Here is a 12797-nt window from a genome sequence, read left to right as displayed (position 1 = left end):
CCCGGGGATGAGGAAGTACCTGACACCCCAAACTTTCAACCATTAGATAAGGTGGCCAGATGTCCCTGAGTCTAGCACACACCTGTTTTTGTTTTACAGATACTCCTAGACAATAGTCAGGCAATCACGGTCCTGAACCCTAAAAATCTCCTCCCCCCACCTCTGCTATGATAAAAACACCACCCCACCTGAGCTCAGGGCTCTCTGCTCTCATCGCTGCGTAAGACGGACAGAGGGACCAAGCTCAGAGCTTGAAGAGAATAAAGGCTCTTTGCTTCTACATAAGGGATTCGGTCTCCGTGGTGGTCTTTTGGGGGTCCCTGCCATACGGGACAATAACACAGAGCATCTCTGGTGGGGCCAAAAAAACTTAGAACCCATGCTCCATACGGGGCATGGGCTGAATCGCGGTTTGAGAAGCACCGAGGTGGGGTGAATCTTCCAGTGTACTCATTGGAACGGCTTTTCCATGAGGACCCCTCACCTTGGACCTTAAGCATACCTTCCTAGTTATAAAGTTACTTTATTCTGTTGTCCTCAGACCATAAATTGAGATTTAGCCCTCAGAAATCCCATCACCACTGCTCCTAGTTAGTTTCTGGCCATTAACCTTGTAGCTAGGTTTTAACTGATAGGGTTCAGGGTTCTCCAGCAATTGAAGGATAATTTAGTTTTCTGAAAGTGCCTGGTCTATGGTTCGCCTCCTTGTTTATGGAGATAAGAGTTCAATGTTCACTTTGAACACAAGATTGAGGTGGTTTGCGGGATAAGGAAATCAGGGTTCTGCAGTGTATAGAGTTTCTAGTTGCAGCTGCTTATCTATATGACTTTGAGCAAACTATACTGCCTCTTTGGACTTCAGTTTATTCCTCCATAAAATAGTGCGCATAATAATACTGATTTCACAGGATGCAGGAGTGAGAGAACCTGTGGGAAATATTCTTGGCAGTCCTTGCTCCGTGACAGAGCTCATTAAAAACCGGCATTTATTTTGTTTATTTATTTTTTTGCTTTGCTTTTTTTCCCTCATGGGGGGAGGGGGCTTCTTGTCCTATACTATACTCAAATTGGTCTTCACACTCATGGCAATTCCCTTGCTCCAGCCACCCAAGTGCTGAGGTTACAGTTGTGAAAAAACCACCTCCCCGCCCCCACCATCCTATTCAAAAGGGACCGGGGGTGGGTGGGTCTCATGTAGCTCAGGTTGGCCTTGAATTTGCTGTGTAGCCGAGGATGACCCGGAACTCCTAATCCTCCAGCCTCCACACCAGCCAGGTATTGGAATTACAGGCTTGTGACTTAAGGATATTTCGAAGGTAACTTTAAGGCCTAAAGCAAAGAAGAAGAGTGGAGACCCGCGGAGGTGCATCCAAGAAGAGATTGGAATTAACCAAGGTGCTTGTGGAGGAACTGAGTGGCAGTTAGAAGCCACTAGGATGAACGGCACCGCCGATTGGCTGGGACCCAGGGACCGTGGGTGAAGATCAGAACTGTATAGCCTGGCTGGGAGCCAGACAGGATTTGAATCTACTGGACTGGGAGGAATGTTTCCAGGAGGGAGAAACTAGCCTGGAGTAGGGGTGTGGCCGCGGCGGTGTCAAACCTGCTGCAAGAAGCCGGGGCGGGGCTGCAGGTGAGAGGGGCGTGGCCAGCGCGGGGTGGGCGTGGTCGAGTCGAGCGGGGCGTGAGCCCAGGCTAGGCCCCACCTGAGGGCGCCGGCCGGGCTCCCGCGGCGGGGTAGTGGGCGGGAAGGCGAGATGGGCGGGGAGGAGGCCAGGCCTGCGGGAGAGGCGGGCTGGGCGGCTGGGAGGACCCGGGGACGGAAGAGGGTGGCCGTAGGCCGGGCCCCGCCCCGGGGCTGCTTCCCAGCGGGTTCCGTTGGCCGTGGCTGCCGCGGAGGCTGTGGCGGCGGTGGCCGCCGGGCGGGGGTAAGATGGCGACGACGGCGGCGGCGGGAGCCCTGGGCCTCCTGTGGGGCTGGCTGTGGAGCGAGCGCTTCTGGCTGCCGCAGAACGTGAGCTGGGCCGACCTGGAGGGCCCGGCCGACGGCTACGGCTACCCGCGCGCCCGGCACATGCTGTCGGTGTTCCCGCTGGCCGCAGGGGTCTTCTCCGTGAGGCTGCTGTTCGAGCGGTGAGAGCGGCTGCGCCGGGCCCGGGGACGCCGGGGGGCGGGCGGGGGGGGGGGGGGGAGCCGGGGCGAGCCGGGCGGGCGGGAGGCCGAGGCCCGGAAGCCGGCCCCGGGGGAGCCGGGACCGCCCGCCGTGGGGATGCTCGGAGCCCGGCGACGCGCTCCCGGCGCCTGCGTGCAGCCCGCGAGTCTGGGGTGTGGGCATGGGAAGGAGGGCCGAAGCCCGGCGCGGGGTCCCCTGCAGGGCAAGACCCCGCAGTGGCGTGGGTATCTTCAAGGCTGCCGCTCAGGCTCCAGGAACCCCAGGGTGAGCCGTGCTCCCCGCGCAGAGCCCCGCGTGAGGAACAGGAAGGGCCCCGGAGAACCAGAATTAGTTGGGGTCGTGGAAGCTTGTGGGTTCGGGGTGCAGGCACCAGACACCTTCCGAGCGACATAGGTGGACGCATGAGATGTAAGGTTTGCCAGAGTTTCTTCAGCTTCTGAGAGTGGAAGGAAACCGGATCAGTTAGGCCCCAAACCCCGATTTGTTAGCGCGTGGACTGTCTGTTAGTAAGACGGTCGACGTCTAGCTAGGATAGGGTGTGGTGAAGCCCGAGGCTTCCAAAGTTTGGGGAAGGTGTCAAGAGGAACTACTGAGCGGGCCTTGGAGGCCTGCGAGGGGAGGAGGAGTGTGGTCATACTCCTGGGGGTAGAGCCCTGGGGGGGTATTGGAAAACAGCTTTGTGAACCAGCTTCTAAGGTTGTAGTATTCACAGCATACTTTACCGCAACCCTATGCTCTGAGCTAAAGTTTCCCTCTTTCTTTGAATGGTGGGTCGTATCTGCTGCCAAAAACGTATTACTCAGCGAGGGTTTTATGATTTTATACTGTGGATTTATTATAGCAGCGTGTGTTTTTGATAAAGCTTACTCAAACTCCAAGAAAGTACTTTCTGCATAGGCAGAGGCGTCTTCTGTAAAAACCTTTATCTAGAGCAAACATGACCGTAATACCCGAATGCCCTTTTCTAGTGTGGAGATGTGGTTTAGACAACATAATCCATTACTCAGAAATACCTGTTTGGATTACTTCTTTGATTTGCCTATGCCTGACATTTTTTTTCTTGTATGTCGCTAGTCACCGGTATTTACTAATACTGTTTGTTTCTTGTAAAAGTGTTGTACCAGATACTCAAGGGAAAAAGTAAATATATAATACATAAATGTGCTTTTTAGATGAAGTAAACGAATCTCTTAAGTCCAAATGCCTTTTCTGGGGCCCCCAGGAACTTAAGAGTTTTTCAAGGAAATCATCATTTACCTTTCCTTGCGGTGGGGGTGCAGGCTTAGGAGTCCACTGGATCCAGGTACTCTTTCCCTTCGTGTGTGAGGGCCGAAAACGAGATGTAATGACTGTCAAGGGAAGCAGACGGTCCAATGCGAAATCTTTTTCACTGTCATAGGAATGTCCTTTGCTTTTCATACAGATCTGTACCAGTTTTGTGGCTTCCCTCTGCTAGTGATAAAAATAGCTTGTTTATAAAAAATATTTTGCATGAAGTTATGTATTCAGATTCTAAAGGATTCCCCCCGATGGCTGGAGATTGTTCCCTGGAGGAGTCACTGGGAAGGATCCTTTCCCTGTGAGAATTCTAACTGCATGTTTCTATGATACACCAGCCTCAGGGGATGAACAGGCACTGTTCGTGATCTTCCTGCCTCAGCTATCATGTGTGATAGTTCTTTTCTAGACAGACACCTTGTTTGTCTCACGTGTGATCTTAGGAAAAGTTGGCCCTGAAACAGTCTTGCTATTTTGTTTCCCTTTAAGACTATCTCAGAAAGTGCTTAGAAGTGACTGCTGCTCTTTTGTGCACTGACCTTCCATAGAGGGAACAGAAGCTACTGTACACAACAGTACAGTAAAGTCCTATCCGAGGGCTGGAGAGAAGGCTCAGCCATTAAGAACTGTGCCAAACAATCCGGTGCCTTCCAGAGGACCCAGGTTTGATTCCCAGTACCATGTGGCAGCTCACAACCATCCACAACTCCAGTTCCAGGGGATTGGAGGCACTCTTCTATCTCCATGGGCATCAGGCATGCACATGACACACAGACTTTCATGCAGTCAGCACACACACACACACACACACACACAGATACACACATTCAAAAATTCCTATTTTATCATATATATCATAATTCCTACTTTATCATATATATATATATATATATGAATGATATATATCATAAATTGCTGGCATTGTGGCACATACACACCTTAATCCCAGCAGAGAGACAGAGACAGGTAGATTTCTGAGTTCGAGGCCATGTGGGTCTCATAGTGAGGTACAGGACAACCACAGTGAGACACTGTCTCAAAAATACAAAACAAGGCCTGGAGAGATGGCTCAGAGGTTAAGAGCACTGACTGCTCTTCCAGAGGTCCCGAGTTCAATTCCCAGCAACCACATGGTGGCTCACAACCACCTGTAATGAGATCTGGTGCCCTCTTCTGGCCTGCAGTCATATATGCTGTATACATAATAAATAAATAAATCTTTAAAAAAAAATACAAAACAAAACAAAACAAAAAGTCTATCCAAAATAATTAGGTTTTCCTTCATTTTCTCATTTTCTAAATCCTACCTATTTAGTTTCTAGAAACAAGTGATGTAGCAAATCATAGACTGGTAGGTGCCAGCTTCCTTTTGCAGACAATAAACTAAGCGTAGCAAGAGCGGGAGGTTTCGCTCACTGGAAGTGCCCTGAGTTCGGTTTCCCCACATTGGGAGTTCTTTATAGTGGCAGGACTCTGTTCCCCTTAAGCGACCTTCAGGTGTTTTGTTTGTTTGTGGAGACAGGAACCTAACTGTGTAGCTAGCTGACTGATACTGTATAGCCCAGCTGGCCTTGGACTCATAGGAATCCTCCTTCGTGAGCCCCCCCCCCCCCCCCCAGTTCTGGGGAAACAAGTGTGCACCCTTATACCAGCTGTAAGATTTAACTTCTACCCCACCCGGTACTCAAGAAGCTGAGGCAGGAAGATCATGAACTTGAGGCCTAATCTGGGCTATATAGTGAGTTCCAGGCCAGCCAGGACTGTGTATTAAGACTGTCTACCAAAGTGGGGGTGGGGATTTAACTTTGGCAGGGGAAGGAATCCATGTTACTCCTGTACTTGATTTAATGTGTTTGTAAAGGAGGGAAGCTTGAATTATTACTGTATGTCTTAAGATATATAGATATAGATAGATATAGACATATTTAAGATAGGGTTTCTCTATGTAGCCCTGGTTGTTCTGGAGCTTGCTATGTAGACCAGGCTAGCCTCCAACTCACAAGAGATCCACCTGCCTCTGCCTCCCAGCTACTAGAGTAAAGAGCTATGTTTTATGTTTTAAGGAGTCTTAACCCTATCCTACTTGATAAAAAGCTTCCTCTCCCAGACAAGGTCTTACCGTGTAGTCTGGGCTAGCTCAGAACTCAAAACCATTCTCTTTAGCCTCCCATAGGATCACAGGTAGGTGCTATCAGGCCAAGCCTGCTTGTGTTGTCTCAGATGTTTCCCAAAAAGTAGAGTTTACTTTCTTTTTCTTCCCATAAGCCACAATGCTTTTTTCTCCCTTTCCATATTCTCTAGAGAACTGCAGCCTCCTCTAATAGAGATTACCTGAAAAACTATCTGACCATAAATAAAATATATCTCCTTCAGTCCAGACTGGCTTCAGTCACTGTGTCGCCCAGCCTGGCCTTTAACTCCTGATGGTCTTCCTGCCCCCACTGCCCAGTGCTAGGATTACAAGCATGAGCCGTCACACTCAGCATTATCATCTGTTTTGCTCAAGAACTGCAGTGTGGACCAGAGGATATAGCCCAGAGATAGGGGGCTTGCCCTGGCCTCAATCTCCAGCACTGGCAAAACAAACTCCGGAGGCAGTTATTACCTACCAAACAACAAAAGTGGGGTGATCTGTCCAATGCACAATGTAGCATGTGATCAATAAATATTTGCTGAATGATTGGAAAGGTGCTCAGCAGGATTGGCAGGAATATAGAGATGTCCAGTATGAAATAGACACTTGCATTGTATCAGAGAGGTGAGAAGGTTGTCTGTGTTAAGTCTCACCGTGTTAGAGATGCATGCTTAACCCTTTCTACAGCCTGTCTTTCCTCCCTCATATACACGCTTATGATACCCCCGGCCCTGTCCCCATGCTCTGTCACAACGGTGCTACTTCTTCCAGGTTTGTTTTTTTCTTTAATATTATATTGCAAATTTAAACCTGGGAGAATGGTCTAAGCTAGATCCATTGTATCTGATTTTTGTCTGTTTTGTTTCTGAGACTGACAGGATCTCTCTTGCCCAAGCTGCCCTCCCTCTTCCTCCTGATTGTTGGGATTACAGACATGAGCACCTCCTCTGGATTTTTAAGCCAAATTCTAATTTAAAATTGTTTGAAACTTGATACCCAGCTCCTGAGTACTTGTTCCTCGGGATCAAGGAAGAGTAGATAACTAGATACTGTTATCACCAGATCTATGTAGGCTAATTTATTTGGAATGTTTTTGCAACAGGAGCTTCACGTTGCCAGAAGACAATTATTTTGTGAATCATGCAGGACATGGGTGAGCACTTTCTCTGTTGCTCACTCATTATCTCAGTCTTCTCTCTTGTCACTTAAAGGCGACTTCACTAGGCTGTCGAAAGAATTTTCCTGGTCGCACTTTCTGTCGCTGGGAACTGGTAGGTTCACTTGCTGGCCTGCTGTGTATGTATTTGTCCTTTAAGACAGGGTCTGGTTTTGGTTTTGGACCCTTGGCTTGCTTGGAACTTGATATGTAGAATATGAAGAAACTGGCCTCAAGCTCCAGAGGTCTCCTCCCGCTGCTTTCCGAGTGCTGGGGTTAAAAGCCTGCCCACCACGCCTGGCTGGGCACATTTCTTAGCCTGTCTCTCTCTCTCCTACCCCAGACAGGGTTCCACCATAGAGTTCTGGCTGTCCTGGACCATATCATTTTAGCCAGTATTAACACGTCCTCCAGGGGACAGAGCCATTGAAGAGACTAGCCCTAGATGCTGGTTGGGTTATAAGGACATAGCCAATTATTCCACTGTGCCCCTAAGCTTATTTTGTTGAGCATTGTTGAATTGCAAATCACAGAATTAGATGACATTTGCAGATCAGCTGAGTGAGGTGGGGAAAATGGTCACATGGCCCCGTCTTATCAAAAACTCACTTTTCAGCCAGTTCCAGATGGTCGGAAACCTTTCCAGTCCCTCCTCACTCAGGGAAAACTCTCCACAGCTTTTTCTGCACAGTCGGCCTGGTGTTCTGCAGACAATTCAGTATTGTCATGACTGAGATCGGGTTCCTGACATATCCTGGAGACAGTGTATCTGTCACTAAAAAGAAACATGTGACTTAGTTTTTGCTGGCACCACCTCTTGGTTCAAAATAATAGTTTTCTAAATAGGTAAAGAGGTTAATGAAAGAGCAGAAATAACTTCTATACCTTCCTTACAGAGTGTGAAGAGAAGGTCTGCCTATTTTGAATTCCTCTTCAAAGATATTTTCAGACAAATAAAATCTTACTCCAAAAGAATTTGCCAAGTTTTGACCATTTGTACTTGAATCTATTCCAATTTCATCATTAGGGAAATTGAGATATTATTGCAAAACTGTTTCCAAAAACATATGATGGAACCTAGATAGTTTCCTAGATAGAGTAATTAGCATTGTGCTGTCCAGTAGTAACCACTGCTTGCTGCACATGGCTCTTAGGATTTCAGATGTGAGAACTGAGTTGAGATACAAAGTAAATACCAAGTACACACTGGCTTTCATAAATGACATCTCCTTTTTTACGTCTATTGAGGCAGGGCTTCAGACGACTAACCTTGTGGTTCATAGAGCCAAGGGCTTCCTTGGTGAGCGCTCTAACCATTGAGCTACATTCGTAGCTTGACATGACTTCTGCTTTGTTTGTTTGACAGCGTCCTCTGCAGCTTAGGCTGTCCTCAGACTCCTTATGTAGAGGAAGCTGCCTGGCCTTGAGTTCGGTTGTAGGTGGTTTGAGACAAGGTCTTACTTTGGCCTCCAACTCATCATGAATTTTACTGCCTCTGTCTCCTGAATGCTGGAAGTACAAGCTTGTGCTATACTATACATAGCTCTATTCTGATCTCTTAAAATGTGGCTAGTCGGAGCTGGGGAGATGACTTGGTGGTTAAGAAGGTATACTGCATCCATATCAAGAGGCTCACAAGCACTTGTATAACTCCAGCTCCAAGGGATCCAACACCCCTGGCCTCCATGAACACCTGCATTCATGTGCACATGTACATAATTAAAAATAAAATAAGTAACAATAAAGTGTGGCTATTTAAAACATTGCTTCTGTGGTTCACAGGTTTTATTTGTTATTTTATTATTGTCATGTACATGTGTCCGTTGTATTTGGGGTATGTCTGTGTGCTCATGTGCAGGTGTGTGCATGCCATAGCACACATGAAGTCCTCTGTGAAGCACACAGAAAACAACTTTTTGTTTCTTTTGAAACAGTCTCTCCATGTAGCCCTGGCTGTCCTGGAACTCATGATGTAGACCAAGCTGACTGGCACTCACAGACCTCTTCCTGCCACTGCCTCCTGAGTGGTGGGATTAAAAGCTTTCACCACTACATGCAATGCAGAGGACAACTTTTTTGTTTGTTTGTTTTTGTTTTTTTGAGTGCTGGAATTAAAGATGTGCACTACCACTACCCGGCTCTAAGGACAACATTTTTTTAAGAATTGTTTTATGTGTATGAGTGTCTTGCCTGCATACATATGTCTGTGCATTCCGTGTGGACCTGGTGTCCTCGGAGCCAGAAGAGGACATCAGATCCCTTGGCACCAGAGTTAATAGGTTGTGAGCTACTGTGTGGGTTCTGGGAGCCAAAGATGGGTCTTAAAGAAAAGCAGTGTTCCTTACTGTTGAGCAATCTTCCAGCTCAGAGAAGAACATTTAAGAGTAGATTCTCACAGGCTGGGATGGTGACATAGGCTTCTAATCCCAGCATTTGGGAGGCAGAGTGAGACCAGCTTGATCTACAGAGTGATTTCCAGGACAGCCAGGGCTCTATAGAGAGACCCTGTTTCAAACAAAAGAAAACAAATAAAAAACTAGGCATAGCCAGGTGGTGGTAGCTCACACACGACTTTAATCCCCACACTTAGGAGGCAGAGGCAGGCAGATCTCTGAGTTCGAAGCCAGCCTGGTCTACAGAGCTAGTTCTAGGACAGCCAGGGCTACACAGAGAAACTCCATTATGAACAAAACGACAACAAAAACTAGGCATGATGGCATATACTTGTAATCCCATCATTCAGGGTGGAGGCAGGAGGATCAAAAGAGGGGCTCCCCCACCACTGCCAAAAAAATAGTAAGGAAACTTTATTCAGTGCCATGTAGTAGAACAGATCCAAAATCGACAAGATCAGAATCTGTTTTGTTTTGGTTTTTTGAGACAGTTTCTCTTTATGTCCCTGGCTGTGCTGGAACTCATTTTGTAGACCAGGCTGGCCTTGGACTCAGAGATCCGACTGCCTCTGCCTCCTGAGTGCTGGGATCAAAGGTGTGCATCACCACTGCCCAGTGACAAGAAAAAAATCCTAACAGTGGGCAAGATGAGTGGGGTACTCAAGGGCTAGGGGGATTTAAATATGTTAATTAGTCCCTGGGTGATTTATGTAAACAGTAATAAATATTTGATTGACAGTAACGTCTAGTTAACCATTGCTCTGTATTTTTACTGTCTAAATCTGCTCAGTAGTTAATGATCTGTGTGGTGATATTGTGCACCCTAATAAACTTATCTGGGGTCAGAGAACAGAAGAGCCACTAGATATAGAGGCCAGAAAATGGTGGCACACACACCTTTAATCCTAGCATTCCAGAGGCAGAGATCTGCCTGGATCTCTGTGAGTTCAAGGCCACACTGGAAACAGCCAGGCATGGTGGCACACACCTTTAATCCCAGAAAGTGATTACAGGAAGCAGAAAGGTATGTAAGGTGTGAGGACCAGAAACTAGAAGCTTTTGGCTGGTTAAGCTTTTAGGCTTTTAGCAGCAGTTCAGCTGAGATTCATTCAGATGAGGACTCAGAGGCTTCCAGTTTGAGGAAACAGGATCTGCTGAGAAGTTATTGAGGTGAGGTTGTTCACCCCAATACCTGGCTCCGGGTTTGTTTTTATTAATAAGACCTTTAAGAATCCTGCTACAGCCTGGTCTACAGAGTGAGTTCCAGGAAAGGCACAAGGCTACACAAAGAAACCCTGTCTCGAAAAACCAAAAAACAAAACAAAACTAGCTAACTTGGGGCTGGAGCGATGCTCATCAGTTAAGAGTACTGGTTGTTCTTGCAGAGGACTTGGGTTCAGTGGTGACTCCAAACCATCCTTAACTCCATTTCCAGGGCATCCGACACACTCCTCACCTCAGGTACCAGGCATGCACGTGGTGCACAGACATACATGCAGGAAGAACACATACACACAAAATACAAATTTGATTAACTTGAATTTAACTTGAATTTCTGGTTCCTCAGAAGCCAGTGACCTTCTACTCTTACAAAGCACAAAGCTGACCCAGGAAGTGCTTTGTCTTTAAAGGTGGCACTTCACCTTCTAACAGGGATTTGTTTAAAGGAATTTATTCATTTACTCATTCATTCACCAAGACATGGTCTCATTGTATAGACCAGGCTGGCTTAGAACTTGCTGTTGTACTCCAAGCTGGCTTCCACATCACTGCACGGGTTAGAGGGGTCCGCCACTGTGCTTGGTTTGGCTTGTCTGGTTGTCAGTGTTCAGTGTTGAACCTAGGGTCTTTCTACTACTGAGCTGTGTCTATATTTTGAGAAAGTTTCACTAAATTGCCCAGGTTGGCTTTGATCTCACTCTGTAGCTCAGTTGGGCCTTGAACTTGTGACCATTTCCTGCCACAGTCTCTGAGTAACTAAGATGACACAAGCCTGTGCCACCAAGCCTTGCCCCAAAATTATTCATTCTTCAGCAATTATTTATTGGGAGATTAACAGTTATGATATATGTTCCAAGGATAAAATGATAAGTAATCTGGCTTTAGAGTATTTGCCTAGCATCCCAAAAGGGCCTGAGTTTGATCACAAACAAACAAAGCCTCCACTAAAACCTTGGTTTTAGTCTTTAGGGGGACAGCCAAAAAGCTAAAGTATAGTTAGTGTGGTTAGCCCCGCATGGTGGTGTGTGCCTATAATCCCAGCCCCAGGGAGGTAGAGGCAGGAGGATCTGCTTGAGGCTGTTGGTGGACTCGAAGAGGCCTGTGGGGGTTAAGGGAGTCTGGAGAAGGTAGGACTCAGTTCTGAAATACAGGCTTGGAGGCTCATGAAGGATGGTAAGACTTTCTTGAGAAGAACTTTTTGTTGTCCTTTTCCATGATCTACTTATTTGCGTGTGTATGTTTCAACTTGAAGCAAATTCACAAAGTTGTATAGTCATAGTCTTTTGGTCTCCATGAGCACCCCATACACACAAGGTATACTTCCATATACATATAATATTTCTCAGCCAGCTGCAGTGGTGCACGCCTTCAATCCCAGTACTCAGTAGGTAGAAGCAGGTGGATCTGAGTTTGAGACTAGCCGGGGCTACATAGAAAGACCCTGTTTCAAAAAATGAAAACCTTTAAAAAGTGCCTTTCTTATTTCATTAGTGTGTGGAGGTTTTCTCCTTTGACCACTTGGGTCCCAGAGATCAAACTCAGAGTGTTGGCCTTAGAGACAGTAAGTGCCTTTATCCGATGAGCCACCTTACTGACCCAGAATCTGCATCCTTTCAGAAGGAAGGAAAGCCAGCCTATCTTCATAAATTCTTCCCATGGTTTTGTAAGAGTTCTTTTCTTTCATAAGTGTACATTAAAATTGCACAGCTGCATGGCATGTCCGTATTGTGTCGACTGAATGCAGCACCGACATACAAACAGAACTGCCTGCCAGGTAGCTGCAGACTGTATAAAACTATCAAGTTATAGCCGGGCGGTGGTGGTGCACGCCTTTAATCCCAGCACTCGGGAGGCTGAGGCAGGCAGATCTCTGTGAGTTCAAGGCCAGCCTGGTCTACAGAGCGAGATCCAGGAAAGGCGCAAAGCTACACAGAGAAACCCTGTCTCGAAAAAACAAACAAACAAAAAAAAACTATCAAGTTATAGAACTCTTCTTTCTCTTTAGTTTGGAAAAGTTACTTTTCACAAGATGTTAAATTACCATGGAACAAGCTCATTATTGTTGTAAATTAATTAATGAGTGTCTATTTTTAAAAATTTTAATTTCTGCAGCAGTATACATTAGTAGATCTTATTCACATAAATAAAATCTCATTTGAGATCCTTAATGATTTTTTGCTGTTGCTGAGACAGGGTCAAGCTGGTTTGGATTGATTTGCTCCAAGTTTTAAGATATTTGTTACAGACTTCTTTGCTGATAGGTCTAGAGAAGTAGGCAGTCTGTGAAAACTACTTGTGTGTGTGACTGTCCAAGATGGCCTCAGCAGGCAGGCAGGCCTGCCTTTCTCCTTGTTTGAGACAGGGTTTCTTTGGCTCACTTTGGTGTAAGCCAGGCTGGCTGGCCCACCAGCCTCCTGTGATTCTCTGAGGTACTGGGTCCAG

The 12797-nt window shown here is 46.7% G+C and overlaps 1 protein-coding gene across 2 annotated transcripts in view; it reads left to right on the top strand.

The window, feature by feature from the left end:
* Positions 1-1800: 1800 nt before the first annotated feature.
* Positions 1801-12797, top strand: part of Cers5 (ceramide synthase 5) — a 30784-nt gene continuing 19787 nt past the window's right edge. The window contains exon 1 of one of the 2 annotated variants that reach the window (XM_052748946.1): positions 1801-2133. In XM_052748946.1, coding sequence (XP_052604906.1) covers positions 1934-2133 — 200 coding nt within the window. In that variant the 5' untranslated portion in view covers positions 1801-1933. The remainder of the gene's footprint in view (positions 2134-12797) is intronic. The other variant, XM_052748945.1, reaches the window with a different exon arrangement.

The sequence above is a fragment of the Peromyscus californicus genome, unplaced genomic scaffold (genome assembly GCF_007827085.1).
Source record: "Peromyscus californicus insignis strain IS unplaced genomic scaffold, ASM782708v3 Scaffold_20__1_contigs__length_68692818, whole genome shotgun sequence".
Classification (NCBI taxonomy): Eukaryota; Metazoa; Chordata; class Mammalia; order Rodentia; family Cricetidae; genus Peromyscus; species Peromyscus californicus.
Note: the sequence above shows the minus strand (reverse complement) of the source record. Positions and strands in the feature narration are given on the sequence as shown.